Source organism: Pristiophorus japonicus, chromosome 5 (genome assembly GCF_044704955.1).
Source record: "Pristiophorus japonicus isolate sPriJap1 chromosome 5, sPriJap1.hap1, whole genome shotgun sequence".
Lineage (NCBI taxonomy): Eukaryota > Metazoa > Chordata > Chondrichthyes > Pristiophoridae > Pristiophorus > Pristiophorus japonicus.
Window position 1 is genome coordinate 37,126,444 of NC_091981.1, and position 16,428 is coordinate 37,142,871.

General features: G+C 45.6%; 1 protein-coding gene across 1 annotated transcript in view; it reads left to right on the forward strand.

Annotated features, from left to right (window-relative positions):
* The window catches only part of LOC139264063 (collagen alpha-6(VI) chain-like), a 151,635-nt gene that overhangs the window by 24,901 nt on the left and 110,306 nt on the right, over nt 1-16,428 (forward strand). Inside the window, exons 6-10 of the mRNA XM_070880161.1 lie at nt 935-1,495; nt 2,974-3,534; nt 4,101-4,676; nt 6,310-6,882; nt 13,351-13,706. Of these exons, the coding sequence (XP_070736262.1) occupies nt 935-1,495; nt 2,974-3,534; nt 4,101-4,676; nt 6,310-6,882; nt 13,351-13,706 (2,627 nt within the window). The remainder of the gene's footprint in view (nt 1-934; nt 1,496-2,973; nt 3,535-4,100; nt 4,677-6,309; nt 6,883-13,350; nt 13,707-16,428) is intronic.

Genomic DNA, 16,428 nt, shown 5'->3' on the forward strand with positions numbered 1-16,428 from the left:
GCCATTTAGGACCGAGATGAGGAGAAACTTCTTCACCCAGAGAGTGGTGAACCTGTGGAATTCTCTACCACAGAAAGTTGTTGAGGCCAATTCACTAAATATATTGAAAAAGGAGTTAGATGAAGTCCTTACTACTAGGGGGATCAAGGGGTATGGCGAGAAAGCAGGAATGGGGTACTGAAGTTGCATGTTCAGCCATGAACTCATTGAATGGCGGTGCAGGCTAGAAGGGCCAAATGGCCTACTCTTGCACCTATTTTCTATGTTTCTATGTTAACCGATAAGGGGTTATGGGGAGCGGGCAGGGAAATGGAGCTGAGTCCATGATCGGATTAGCTATGATCGTATTAAATGGCGGAGCAGGCCCGAGGGGCCGTATGGCTTACTCCTGCTCCGATTTCTTATATTCTTTTGAGTGGCTGATCAAACTGGCCGCTGCCGCCAACAAGAGCAAATCGTCCAGTCTGAGTCACAGGGGCATCACTCACACGAAGGTCCGGCGGCATGTAAGCTGACCTATATATATGTACTTACAGGACAGCAGAAGTGACCCTGGAGCTTACATGTACATCATACATTGTGACCCATCTGAATTTCTGTTGTGGGATCTTGCTGTGTGTGACTTTGCTGCTGGTTTTTACCACGTGACAGGAGCCACTCTTTTTAAAAAAAAAAAAATAATAATTGCGTTGTGTTACAGGAGGTCCATGGAATTTTTATAACATTGGACGGGATTGGGTGGGGGGGGTACTCAGAAGGTAAGAGGTTGAGAACCCCTGACATAGCACATCTTTATCTGTACACTTGACTAGATCTACACGATTTGAAAGAAAGAGCAGTTAAACCATGGTAACTTCGATAAACATCAAAGCCCTGTTGTGTCTTCCTGCTGTTCTTCTTCAGTAACTGAAGCAATGCCGCTTTCTCTTTTCAGGTTGTGCTGAAACTGAAGAAGCCGATATCTTTTTCCTAGTTGATGGATCAGGCAGTATACAACCCGAGAACTTCAAGGACATAAAAAAATTCCTGCTTGAGGTAGTGAGGGTATTCAGTATTAGTGCAGACCAGGTTCGTGTTGGGGTTGTCCAGTATGCATCTAATCCACAAACTGAATTTGGACCCACTCAATATACACACAAAACGGAATTGGAGGGAGCGATTAAACGAATCGCTCAGATTGGAGGAGGCACTAAAACAGGCCGTGCATTAACCTACATGAAGAATTTCATCAGCGAAGCAGAGATAAGCCGTGGACACAGGGTGCGGCGTTTCCTGATCACCATCACAGATGGACAGTCGCAGGATAATGTAACTAGTCCTGCTGCAGAACTAAGGCAGCAGGGAGTAGACAGTTATGTAATAGGAGTGGGACAGGCCGATGAATCTGAACTTCTGCTGATTGGAGGAGTCAAAGAAAGAGTTTTTTACGTCACTAACTTTGACGCTTTGAACGATGTGAAGCATACACTTGTGCAGCAACTCTGTTCTGAAGAAGGTAATCTTAAGATTTCAGAACTCTCGTAACTAATGGCTGAAAATCCCTCCATGGGCTACATTTATCTCCTTGGTGTCTCCGTGATGTCCCTGTGAGATAAGTGTAATACATGGGGCTGTTAAAGTGCAAAATTGAGCAGTAATGAAGAATGGGGTATGTGTGTATCAATGGCTTTACAATAGATCACTGGCTTTGTCATGTGACAAAACAGAATACTAAAACAACAAAGAACACCTCATCCTGTACACATCTTGTTCATTACGCTCATTAGAAGGCTGATTTTTGTGTTACATTATCTCTGTTATGTTTTAATAAAGAGAAATAATCAAAGTTAAAACTAAAAATGCTGGATAAAATTTTGACTTTTTCAATAGTGTACAATGGGTGATAGCAAATCGGCAGCCCATTTTACATCTCTCCTGAGGTCAATGGAAGGAGAGGCTTAATGTGGTTAATTTATTCTAAGTTAGCGACTTTTAGGGAATGGGTTTATCTTGCTGGGAGGGTGCTAAGGAAGTGGTGGTGGTTCGTGTGATATATTCACACAGCACAAGCACACACAGCTTCCAACATGGCAGGCAGCTCTCTCGGAAGCCTCCGGAAATCTGCCTGGTTCTGTTTATTATTAACTATGCAATTGCAATACACAATACGTCCACATCCACAGTGTGGAGCTACAAATATTACAAGCTTACAGACATTACAGTTGGGGTTCAATTTATTGGATTCAGGCTGGAGAGCTGTTGCCAACTGTGAGCTAGAGATTCCCCCAGGAGGGGCATGCAGGAGAGCACACTTCAAGTTCATGACTTTCTGTCCGTTAACTTCTGGGCTGGGAGTTTGCTATATTGTGGCCTCCCTATCTTGTATCAGGAATGTCACAGGAATGTAACTTTTGCTCAAATGTTTACTCAGTTTAGAGAAATTTCCTTCAGAAAATATTTTTTGAGGATACAGTATATAAGCAGTATGCGACATGACATGTCGTAAGTTTTGCATGTTTTGGGAGGAACAGGTGAGTTTGGGCCTATGGTTCCTAAAGCTCTCCTCCAATAGAGTTTTCTTACCAGGATGGTAGAAGGCCAAATAGTGACCTTTTTTGATCTAACAATTCCTCTATTATTCATAGAGTGGAGCATTACAAAAGTGACTACACTCCAAAAGTACTTCATTGACTGCAAAGTGCTTTGAGACATCCGGTGGTCGTGAAGGACGCTATATAAATCAAAGTCTTCTACAATATTCCCTGTAAGCTGCGCAGCCATACAGTCATGCAGCGCTCCAGGGATCCTGTGCAGCCGGTTTGCCAGCTTTTGAATGCAACAACCGCGCAAGCCTGTTATTTGGAATGTCCCACTGCATGGCACCAAAAATATTATGGGGAACATTGGAGAGGATCCTTAACCAGAATGCAGGAGTTTTAATTTCTCTCTTCAAAAGCGCGAGTAACAAAATTCCACGCAATTTCTTTCTCTCAGCCTGCAGAAAACTGGACGTGGCCGACATCATCTTCCTAATCGATGGATCAGGAAGCATAAACACTGAGGATTTCGGGAAAATGAAGATATTTATGGATGGCATCGTGAACAAGACCAGTATCGGAGAAGAGAACGTGCATGTAGGCCTGATACAGTTTGGCTCAGATCCCAGGTCAGAGTTCCAACTTAATGTGCATTCAGTAGAAGCTGATGTACACAGAGCGATCGATAACATGCAACAGATGGGAGGGGGAACAAACACAGGTCGTGCGCTGAGATTTGCAGCGGACTACTTTGATGAAGTTAAAGGGGGTCGGCCTGATACCCCACAGTACCTCATAGTGATGACCGATGGAGAATCGCAGGATGAAGTCCTTCAACCAGCTAAAACCATGAGGGCTAAAGGAGTCACCGTGTTCGCCGTGGGCGTTTTCAATGCTAACACCACCCAGCTTCTGGAAATTGGAGGGACTCGGGATAAAGTTTATTACGTCGAAAACTTTGATCTGCTGAATGATACAGGAAGACAAATCTCCTGGGACATCTGCAGCCGACCTGAGAGTGAGCGTACTAAGATTATTACTGTAGATTGGTAAACAAAAAGTTTATGGTAAAACCCTTCACAGTTAACTAAAGATCAGTAGCTCATTAATGAACACCTTGTGGTCAAAGTTCCTCAGCCCTGCTGGCACACTCCCACTATAACTCGGACGCAAAGGCCAGAAAACAGGCTGGGACCTTTAACACGCCATACTGTTGAGAGAGTCCTGTGGCTTTTGTTTTGCGGCAGAGATTCTGTCTATTGCAAACAAATCAATGGGAGTGGGGCCAGGATCTCTACGCTGGGAGTTTTTGCATCTCCAGGCTGTCAGGGGCCTAGCACATGCCTGTAGGCTGAGAAAAGGATGGGGCATACTAGCTTTTTCCATGGGGTCCCCCGTAGGGGTTCAGGCCAAGGACCACAGTGGTGATTAACTAGTTTTTTGCACTTGACCTCTTTCTCAGGCAATCTGGTGCTAAACTTTCATTCCAAGGGGACAAGTATTTTTTGAGTTGTAAGATGTGGGTATTCCATATTATATAAAGGTTGATCAATAATTTTATTGCTGTTCTTTCTCCCCTTCTAGCCTGCTTGAGAACGGAAGTGGCAGATATTGTTTTTGTAATCGATGGGTCGGGCAGCATAGACGCAGATGAGTTTGACAGTATGAAAACATTCATGAAGACATTGGTGAACAGTTCAGCGGTCTCCCCCGGCAAGGTTCGATTTGGGGCCATACTGTACAATAGCGAACCTGTGGTTCAATTCCAGCTGAATCAATTCAAGAACAAAAGTGAGGTCCACGAAGCTATTGGTCGAATGCGGAACAGAGGAGGAGGCACCTACACTGCACGTGCTCTTGCTCAGGCTAAAGAACTTTTAGCCATGGAGAAAGGAGGTCGGAAGTCAGAAGGGGTTTCGCAGTTTGTCATAGTGATTACTGACGGAGAAGCCACCGATCCTTCAAAAGTAGCAGGGGCAGCGGAGGACATCAGAGCTGGTGGGGTGACCGTCTTTGCTGTGGGAATAGCGGGAGCCAATGAAACTGAGCTCCAGACAATCGGAGGCGCAAGAGAGAACTACTTTTACGTTCAAGACTTTGAAGCCTTGAAAACAATAACTAGGAATATCTCGCAGCTGGTTTGTACAAGCACAAATCCAGGTAACAGAATATTTGTGACTTTGCGATGAGCCAAAATCAGCAGTATAAGTGTTTTGTAATTAAGTTAATGACCTAATAATGCTTTGCATTTTATACTGAGGTGGCAGGAGGTAGTCTCATACCATTTAGGCACCTCACAGGCTATAGTATGACTACCACCCAGTCAGAAGTGAAATTAATAAAAGGACAGCTGAACCTCTGGAGTCAGGGGGAGGAACATGGGGCAGGGGCAGCACTTGGCATGGGGGAGCGGGGTTGCTAGGGGCAAGGCTATCAGCCGAGCACCAGTCAGGGTGACAGTAGCTTTTCTTTACTATGAATTAGCCTTTCTGTCAACATCCATTCCAAACGGGCATTATACATTCGGGAGGCCCTGTGAATTAGAGGCAAGTTAGAGGGGTGTAGTATTTAATAAGCTTTATACACAGTTTGTGTTCAAGCTCCCTTTGAACCCTTGGCACTTATATTCCACATTGGGGCACAGAGGGCACCTCGGGCACAATGTAGGGCCCAGGCGTCTGTGTCCAATAATACTACGAGTGGGCCAAATGTGCTTCAGTCCACCAGGCACCACTGGCCCCAATGTGAAACAAAGTTTTCTCTACTTCAAAATAGAAATGAGTATAACAAAAATAAACTGAGCTGGGCACACATTCCAGCATAAAAATATGTATTTAGGATATATTTCAAAATACAATAAAGCTCCCCTAATGCCTGGTGAGTAAATGTACTACTTGGTATGGCACTGAGCCATGCCGGGTTCAACCCTGAGTCTTTGCTTAGTTACCCGAGATCAGTTGGAGTGTCACAATATACCGATGGTGGGGAAACATTTCCCAGGGCTGTAGCTTCTGATTGCTGTGCACTGACATGTGCTGCTACATATATGGGCATTCGATCAGGACAGGATCGGGCACGGCAAATCACTGACGGGTGAAAATCTGATATCGCTTGTTGTCCCCACCATTTACTCCATCCGTGCTTGTCTCAGGCGGACCCCTTGGCACTTATATTCCACATTGGGGCGGACAAAATGTGCTACACTCTATTATGCAGGATGGTTATTTTGGGCAGCTGTTTGAATCTTGTTAATGTGTGATTACCCATCTCTAAGTCCTTTTGGACAGCTCCGCCGTCTTCAGTCTCCATCCACAGCCCCAAGAACTCCTGCACTTGCTGCTCACAAACATTTACCTAGTGTAGTGGTGAATCTGACCAGGGTGAAACTGACCAGATCTTAAACTAACCAGACGGTTGACTACTTCAGCCTGGTTCAGCTCTACATAGCTGAAGAGCATTTGCTCTCGTTTCTTAACTCCTACTCTCTCTCGACGAGGTATGTGTCATTCATTTTCTGTGTGAGTAACTGCACTGGGAAGTGGAGAGATGAAGGATAAAGCTTCCCTCTGTGCATTAAAAAAAAATGTCTTAGTTACAGCAGGCACTGCGTATAGCGGTAAAACTGTGTCGACACCAACACGTCTGCTACAAACGGTGGGGACTGTATTCCAAAAGGTGGCAGTAATCGTGAAACCTTACCCCAAACGGTGCCTTCATGAGGGGAGATAAGGGGAAGAAAAAAGTGCATTGATTTGTAGTACAAAAGTGTAATTGGTTATTATTCTTTTGGTAGAATGTGATCTTCAAGAAGCAGACATTGTCTTCCTAATAGACGGATCTGAGAGCATTGATGCCGAAGACTTTGACCGTGTGAAGTCTTTCATAAGAAACATGGTTGACGTTTTCACTGTAGCTCCGAGTAACATCCAGTTTGGTCTGGCCCAGTTCAGCTCAATATTTCAAAAAGTATTTGACCTAAATGATTTCTCGGAAAAAAAACCATTGATGGCCAAAATTGAAGAAATGGCCCAACTGAATCAAGGGACCGAAATTGGACTGGCGCTGACTGAGACGGTCGGCCTGTTCTCGAGGGAGGCGGGTGGTCGTAAAGCCTTTGGTGTGCCCCAGTTCCTGCTGATGATCACCGACGGGAAGTCGAAGGAAAGTGTGGTTGCCCCGGCTGAGAGGCTGAGAGACGAGGACATTAGTATTTTGACCGTGGGGATAGGGGAAGTAGATGTGAAACAGCTTCTGCAAATCTCAGGGTCGCCAAACAGAGTCTATTCTGTCGCAAATTTTCAAGACCTGGGCAAGATTAAAAAAAGGATCGTCCGCAGCTTATGTCAGGATGCGCCAAGAACAATAGGTGGGTGAAGGGTTTTTTCTCCCCTTTCTTTCTACAGCTTGCCAGTGTTTAGTACTGGACTCTTTTTTTTTTTAATATACGTCCATGAGATGTGGGCATCACTGGCAAGGGCAGCATTTATTGACCATCCCTAATTGCCCTCGAGAAGGTGGTGGTGAGCCACATTCTTGAATGGCTGCAGTCTGTGTGGTGAAGATTCTCCCACAGTGCTGTTAGGGAGGGAGTTCTAGGATTTTGACCCAGTGACTATGAAGGAACGGCGATATACTTCCAAGTCAGGATGGTGTGTGACTTGGAGGGGAATGTGGATGTGATGGTGTTAACATGCACCTGCTGCCCTTGTCCTTCTAGGTGTAGAGGTTGCGGGTTTGGGAGGTGCTGCTGAAGAAGCCTTGGCTATTTGCTGCAGTGCATCTTGTAGATGTACACACTGCAGCTACGGTGCACCGGTGGTAGTGAATGTTTAAGGTGGTGAATGGGGTGCCAATCAAGCGGGCTGCTTTGTCCTGGATGGTGTCAAGCTTCTTGAATGTTATTGGAGCTGCACTCATCCAGGCAAGTGGAGAGTCAACCTGCGCATGTTCGGAGGACTGTAGGCAGCACATAAAATTCGTGCTGCCTGCTAATTAACATGATAGTAGTGTTCAGCCAAGTGCTAATCACGTTGCTGAGTGGCTGAATGCTTAGCAGGGAGCCCGAGTTCGTACGAGGTTAGCTCCCATTAAAGCTAGCTGCACTACTTAAAGGCAGCCTGCACCTCTTAAAGGGGAGGTGATTGAACTGGCTAGGAGGACATTGGAGAGGAACATTGTAATGTTGGCACAACAGGGAGTGAGCGTGCACCTAGATCCTCCAATGCACCACTGGAGGTTTTAGTCCAGGAGGTTAACACCAGGAGAGATGTCCTCTTTGCACATGACGCCAGGCAGTTCTCCAGGCAATAGACAAGACTGCAGTGACAGCAGATCGCGAAGTGGTCAATGCCAGCAGTATAGCCACAAGGACTTGGACTCAGTGCAGGAAGAAGTTTAATGACCACACATGATTGGCCATGGTAAGTGAATTCATTTTCAAATGCCATATCCCACCACCTGCACCACTAGCCTCACAGACTGCTCGATGCATCACACCCCTATCACTCACCTACCAACAATCTCGATAAAACACAACTCACACCTTGCATTCATAGCTTCACCTCACCTGTACACTCTTACCACTGCTGCAAGCCTCACACCCACATCTTACAGCTTGAACACACTGTCAGCTATTCAATCATGATAGGCACATCACCCAAACATAGAAACATAGAAAATAGGTGCAGGAGTAGGCCATTCGACCCTTCAAGCCTGCATCACCATTCATTATGATCATGGCTGATCATGCAACTTCAGTACCCCATTCCTGCTTTCTCTCCATATCCCTTGATCCCTTTAGTCGTAAGGGCCACATCTAACTCCCTTTTGAATATATATAACGAACTGGCCTCAACAACTCTCTGCGGCAGGGAATTCCACAGGTTCACAATTCTCTGAGTGAAGAAGTTTCTCCTCATCTCGGTCCTAAATGGCTTACCCCTTATCCTTAGATTGTGTCCCCTGGTTCTGGACTTCCCCAACTTCGGGAACATTCTTCCTGCATCGAACCTGTCCAATCCCGTCAGAATTTTATATGTTTCAATGAGATTTCCTCTCATTCTCCTAAATTCCAGTGAATATAAGCCTAATCGATCCAGTCTTTCTTCATATGTCAGTCCTGCCATCCCGGGAATCAGTCTGGCGAACCTTCACTGCACTCCCTCAATAGCAAGAATATCCTTCCTCAGATTAGGAGACCAAAACTGTACACAATATTCAAGGTGTGGCCTCACCAATGCCCTGTACAACTGCAGTAAGACCTCCCTGCTCCTATACTCACATCCTCTCGCTATGAAGGCCAACGTGCCATTTGCCGCCTTCGCCGCCTGCTGTACCTGCATGCCAACTTTCAATGACTGATGTACCATGACACCCAGGTCTCATTGCACCTCCCCTTTTCCTAATGTGTCACCATTCAGATAATATTCTGCCTTCCTGTTTTTGCCACCAAACATCACATTTATCTACATTATACTGCATCTGCCATGCATTTGCCCACTCACCTAACCTGTCCAAGTCACCCTGCAGCCTCTTAGCATCCTCCTCACAGCTCACACTGCCACCCAGCTTAGTGTCATCTGCAAACTTGGAGATATTACATTCAATTCCTTCGTCTAAATCATTAATGTATATTGTAAATAGCTGGGGTCCCAGCACTGAACCTTGCGGTACCCCACTAGTCACTGCCTGCTATTCTGAAAAGGACCCATTTATTCCTACTCTTTGCTTCCTGTCTGCCAACCAGTTCTCTATCCATGTCAATACATTACCCCCAATACCATGTGCTTTATTTTTGCACACTAATCTCTTGTGTGAGACCTTGTCAAAAGCCTTTTGAAAGTCCAAATACACCACATCCACTGGTTCTCCCTTGTCCACTCTACTCGTTACATCCTCAAAAATTCTAGAAGATTTGTCAAGCATGAATTCCCTTTCATAAATCCATGCTGACTAGGACTGATCCTGTCACTGCTTTCCAAATGCGCTGCTATTACATCTTTAATAATTGATTCCAACATTTTCCCTACTACCGATGTCAGGCTAACCGGTCTATAATTCCTTGTTTTCTCTCTCTCCCTCCTTTTTTCAAACCCATTACCCCACACCTAATGACACACTTCCCTTTTTCTTGCAGGAAAAGGTGGTGCATAACCACAGGCAGCAAACCTTAACCAATGGGAGACAGGTTCGCCTGCATCACCTCACTCCCTTGGAACAGACGTGTTGGCCATTCTTGGCAGTGCATGGCTGTGCCCATGGCCAACAATGGGGCTGAAAGAATACAAGATGCTGCTATCCTCATACATTATCCTCTTTCTCACATCCCACTTCCCCATCCCACAATCTTTGCTGATTTACATTCTGCAAATGGGGTAAGCATGCACCTCTTGCTTCAGCCTGCCCCCGTCTGCCATCCTCACCACAGCCCTACTCTTATGGCTTTCTCATTTCAGACACCCAAGAACCCCAGCCTGCTCAGCCGGCGGTTGAATAAGAAGAGGGACAAGGGAGTGAAGAAGAAGAAACCATCACTTGATTTCACATTCCCAGCCACCAGCTCAGATACTGACACTCAGCTTACTTTAGAGGATAGGTTAGGCGCGGAATCTGCATGTGGTGAGTTACCGGGCACGAGTGATCTGCAGCCAGGGCAGGGGCAAAGGGCAGCTCGGGTCCCAGCTCCTTGGAGGGCGAGGTAACACATGAGTTCTGCTGCACAGGACTCTGATGAAGACCTCGATGGAGCGGCCTACATAAGAACGCTGATGGGTAAGCACAATGAAATGCTTGGTGCATTGGTAGGTCTACTAGAGCGCCTGAATTTAATATCAAGGAGCATGGAGGAGTCCGGCATCAACTTAGCAAGAGCTTTGTGCAGAGCATGGAGCCCATGATTTCCAGCATGGAAGGGCTGGACAGCACCATTAACGTCCTTGTGGACACCACCATCATGTGGCATCTGATGGCCGAAGTCTCAGCTTCCATTGCAGCACAAGCAGCCACCATGTGAATGCTGTAATGGAAACTCAGACTGAAGTCATGTAAGCACAGACTGCTGCCATTATGGGAGTATTTAATAGTGCAGAGAGGGGCTTGCAGAGTGACATATCAGTCCAGAAGTCTGTACTCTATCAGATTATGAGGATTGCTGAGGCACTGCCCTGGGGGAGTGGCAATGGTTCCATGGATCCAGGGCAGTGAAGGATGGCCCTGCTGTCCTCTCTCAGGGTGACATCATTCATCTTACCACTGCTATGACTCCGCCAGTGCCCTTGCTGTTGTCCATCAGCCAGCCAGCCAGACTGCTGGCACCCATACTGAGGTGGTGCAGTCCAAAGCCAGACCTACTAGGCTCAGAGTTCCTCGAATTCATCCTGCAAGGCCATGTGCAGTCTCCCCCATCAGCCGTGCTGTAGCCGCTGGGGTAGCACTGCGTAGAAGCACTAGGATAGGCATAGGCACATGCAAGATAGTCACTAAGGGAGTGCACAAGGTGATTAGTTGATTTTTTTATGTAATATTGGATGGATAGATGGATAAAGTTTGTTTGAAGTGGTGGCTTTTATTTCAACATTGTGGCCGAGGATGCTGTGATGGTCAGTAATAGAGGGAAGGTAAACTGCGGGAAATATATTGAATGGGCAATTGGGGTTGCATTCAGTCTTAATGCAGGTGGATGATTCCATCCTACAGATCCCAGCCAGAAAGAGGCTGTCAGGGTTGCCTCCTTCATTCCGCTCCCACCTCCTCTTCTGCCTCATTTGGTTCCTCCTCCTCCTCTTCCACAGTGTCCTCGTCCTCCTTCTCCTCTTACTTCTCCTCTTCCTGCTGTTCCTGAACTGGTAGCTATAACCCTGGTGGCATGGGCTTTGCCCTCACGATGGCCAGGTTGTGGAGGATACTGCAGAACACGACGAATTGGACACATGCTCCTGAACACAGTGAGTACTGTAGGGTGAAGCGGAGTCATGATCCAGATGGTCAAGGCATAGCCCTTGCCATCCAATAGCTGCCCTCTGGTTTTCATGGTGGCTCAAAGTCTGAGGGAACAGCGGACTGGCACAGAATAAAAGCATCATGACTGCTGCCAGGATATTAGGTGTGCACCACCTGCACATTCAGCAAGTGGTAACCTTTGCATTTATGGTATATCTCAGCATTTAGAAGCAGTGCCCACAAAGCCATGTGCGTGCAGTCGATGGCGCCCTGCACCATGGAGAAGTACGCCATCCTGGCAAAGCCATGTGCACACTCCATCTGCTTCTTTGTTTAGGGAAAAGACAATGAAGACCTCTCTCCTGGCATGAAGAGCAGCTATCACCTCTCTCATGTGGCAGTGGACAGTGAATTGTGAGATGTTACAGATGTCGCCTGCTCCAGTTTAGAAGGATCCCGAAACACAGAAATTCAGGGCTACGGTCACCTTTACAGCTTCTGGCAGTGCTGTCCTTGCCCTAGTGTAAGGCTGCAGGTCTGGTTGCAAGAGGTGGCAGAATTCTGTGAGCACCTCCTTCGTAAAATGCAGGCACCTCACCCACTGCTCCTGGCTCAGGTAAGAGAATTGCTCTCAGAAGACCCTAGGTGGTCCTGCTGAGAGCTCTTCTTCTCCCTCTGTGAGCAGCTTGCCCTCTTTGCTGCCTCTGCTCCATCTCCCTGTCATGCTTCAGGCCAAGGGGAGAGGAAGTGGTTTGACCAGAACCTTGAAGTCAGAAGCAATGCCTTCTCTATTTGCAGCACCACTCCCTGTCACCTCATCGACTTTAAATAACTCGAGCAAGCTCCAAGAAGTTTGACAAACATACACAGAGCCAGTAGAAATCAAAAAACAAGTTACCTGAAAGTTGTTGATGATCCCTTCAAATAGTGCTGTTAGGGGAACTTCCTGCTGCTGAATATTCAGCTGTGTGAAGTTAAGAGAGGGCGTTGGGTCCAGCCATGATGAAGAAAATGGCAGCACTGGCGTCAAATCACCATTACATGCTGATTGACATCACGATCTGCCCGCTTACCTTACTTCAAGCGCACACTCCTAACGGCCACCCCACTGCCATCACCAAGAGGGCATCGGGTGCGGCTCACACCAGCAGTGCTGCTTAGAAGCCATTTTGGTCCCAATTCGGCACGCATAGTGCCCAAACAACAGGCACTACACAATCGAATTTCTAGGCCAAGGAGTCACTAAAAGTGACCATGGAGCTGTTGGATTGGTGTAAAAGCCCAGCTGGTTCACTGATTTTTCTTTAGGGAAGGAAACCTACTCACCCAGTCTAGCCTATATGTGACTCCAGTCCCATATCTACGTGGTTGATTCTTGGATGCTCTATGAAGTGGCCTAGCCTGGAAACGCCTCTATTTCAATAAAATAAAACATCGGGCATGCCCCCAACCTGAGAATGAATTAAAAAAAAAAAATCATTCTTTCTGCTTCATAACCACTCACTTTACAGAAATTACTTCTGATGAATAGAAAGGTATTTTAAAATGGAGAATAATGGAGGAATATGAGATGGGTGTGGGGAATCTATGGAGGAAGTTGTGAAAGCTTGGCTCTGTGTCGGATATTGGAACTGGAGAGGATCATTTCACTGCTTGCCTATCCAAGAAGCCTGATAGGTTAGTAGTGAGTCTGACCTTCACCAGTTTGTCAACGATGATCGTGAATGGCTAACATTTCCAGATAAAATCTGGAGTGATGCAAAACAACATTGTGAAGCGATTGGTTGAGATCTTGAATGGCAAACCCACATAGGGTTATCATCGAAGTAGAAACAATGACAGCGTGCGAGAAGCCGATTGTACTATCACAACTAAGTGAGCTCCTTCTTTCTTCCAGGATGTAACATTGATATTGCTGTGGGAGTGGATCTCCCCAGTCAGGTACGGTTCCCGGACACAATTGGTGGTCAGCAGAAACTGCAGATGCACCTGGACAGCATAATCCAGAGAATGATGGATCTTCGCTCCACTAGCTGCAGGGCAGGCCGCAGTCCCAACACCAGGGTGGGATTTCACATCACCAATGGAGCTAGAAGCATGCTCTTTGAGTCAAATTTTGAAAACTTTGATTCGTATCTCGTAAGGAACTTGAAAGCTTTTCTGTTGTCGATGGAGGACCAAATCTACTTGACTGCTGATTATTTGATGTCGTTTTCAAATAAATTTGAGCAGGAGTCGGGCAGGAATGTGAAGGTAACATTTGATAAGTCAGAAGACAGGATGACCATCTATATGGCATTATCAATGAGGATTACTTTTTGGGGAAAGATGTCTGTAACTGACATGATTCATTTTATATGGTTTTGGCATGGGTGAATAATCTATTGTGATTGGTATAAGAACATAAGAACAAGAAATAGGAACAGGAGTAGGCCGTATGGCCCCTCGAGCCTGCTCCGCCATTCAATAAGATCATGGCTGATCTGATCATGGACTCAGCTCCACATCCCTCCCTATGGGCGCTCCCCATAACCTCTTATCCCCTTATCGTTTAAGAAACTCTCTATTTCTGTCTTAAATTTATTCAATGTCCCAGCTTCCACAGCTCTCTGAGGCAGTGAATTCCACAGATTTACAACCTCATCTCATCTCAGTTTTAAATGGGTGGCCCCTTATTCTAAGATCATGCCCTCTAATTCTAGTCTCCACCATCAGTGGAAACATCCTCTCTGCATCCACCTTGTCAAGCCCCCTCATAATCTTAGACGTTTTGATCAGATCATCTCTCATTCTTCTGAATTCCAATGAGTAGAGGCTCAACCTTTCCTCATAAGTCAATCCCCTCATCTCCGGAATCAACCTCGTGAACCTTCTCTGAACTGTCTCCAAAGCAAGTATATCCTTTCATAAATATGGAAACCAAAACTGCACACAGTATTCCAGGTGTGGCCTCACCAATACCCTGTATAGCTGTAGCAAGACTTCCCTGCTTTTATACTCCATCCCCTTTGCAATAAAGGCCAAGATTTCATTGGCCTTCCTGATCACTCGCTGTACCTGCATACTATCCTTTTGTGTTTCATGCACAAGTACCCGCAGGTCCCGCTGTACTGCAGCACTTTGCAATTTTTCTCCATTTAAATAATAACTTGCTCTTTGATTTTTTTTCTGCCAAAGTGCATGAACTCACACTTTCCAACATTATACTCCATCTGCCAAATTTTTTCCCACTCACTTAGCCTGTCTATGTCCTTTTGCTGATTTTTTTTGTGTCCTCCTCACACATTGCTTTTCCGCCCTTCTTTGTATCGTCAGCAAACTTGGCTATGTTACACTCAGTCCCTTCTTCCAGGTCGTTAATATAGATTGTAAATAGTTGGGGTCTCAGCACCGATCCTGCGGCACCCCACTAGTTACTAGTTGCCAACCAGAGAATGAACCAATTATCCTGACACTCTGTTCTCTGTTTGTTAGCCAATCCTCTATCCATGCTAATATATTACCCCCAAGTCCGTGAACTTTTATCTTGTGCAGTAACCTTTTATGTGGCACCTTGTCAAATGCCTTCTGGAAGTCCAAATACACCACATCCACTGGTTCCCCTTTATCCACCCTGTTTGTTACATCCACAAAGAATTTCAGCACATTTGTCAAACATGACTTCCTCTTTATAAATCCATGCTGACGCTGCCTGACCGAATTTTGTTTTTCCAAATGTCCTGCTGCTGCTTCTTTAATAATGGACTCCAACATTTTCCCAACCACAGATGTTAGGCTAACTGGTCTATAGTTTCCTGCTTTTTGGCTGCCTCCTTTTTTAAATAGGGGCGTTACATTTGCAGTTTTCCAATCTGCTGAGACCTCCCCAGAATCCAGGGAATTTTGGTAAATTACAACCAATGCATCTACAATCCTTGCCGCTACTTCTCTTAAGACCTGAGGATGCAAGCCATCAGGTCCAGGCGATTTATCTGCCTTTAGTCCCATTATCTTACTGAGTACCATCTCCTTAGTAATTGTGATTGTGTTAAGTTCCTCCACCCCCCCCACCCCCCCCCCCCCCCCCCCACCACCCCCGTAGCCCCTTAGCTATCCACTGTTGGAATATTTTAAGTGTTCTCTACTGTAAAGACTGATACAAAATATTTGTTCAGAGTTTCTGCTATCTCCATGTTCCCCATTACTAATTCCCCGGTCTTGTCCTCTAAGGGACCAACATTTACTTTAGCCACTCTTTTCCTTTTTATATAACTATAGAAACTCTTGCTATCTATTTTTATATTTTATGATGTTGGGTGATTTTGACTCACAACAATAGATCCATTGAGGTTTACAACATAGTGGGAGGCCATTCAGCCCATTGCAATCCAAGACTAATCCCACTGTCCTGCCTGCACAGCACCAGACCGCTCCAGACAGTTAACTTTAAGATCCTTGCCATCATCTTAAAATCATGGTTTCACCACTCCTTACCTCTATGATCTCCTCTGCCTATATATTCCTGGAACCTTCTCTACCTGTGTGTCCCTGTAATCTCCTCTATCTGTATGTCTCTGTAATCTCTATCTGTATGTACCTGTGATTTTATTTGTGATATAAGCTTACCCTCTTATCTGAAAGACCTTTGACCCTTATTTATTCAGTCCTTGCTGACAAAAGTGATCTCTTTGCTAACAAAGCTTTTTCTTACTAAATGTAATTTATATCCTGAAACTTTCTGGGAAAGAACAACTTTGACCATTTTATTATTTCTAGCTACAGTACAAGGCTACAAGCTAGTATAATTGAAAAGAAAGCAAAAAACATTAATCGTCTGAGATTAAACCAAATCCTTAGCCTATGTACATATGCATATAAGAATAGGATACCTTACATTATGTCCCTGTAATCTCTACTGTACATTCCTGTAATCTCCTCTGACTCTATAGCCCTATAATCGGCGTACTGTGTATAGATTCATAGAACTTACAGCACT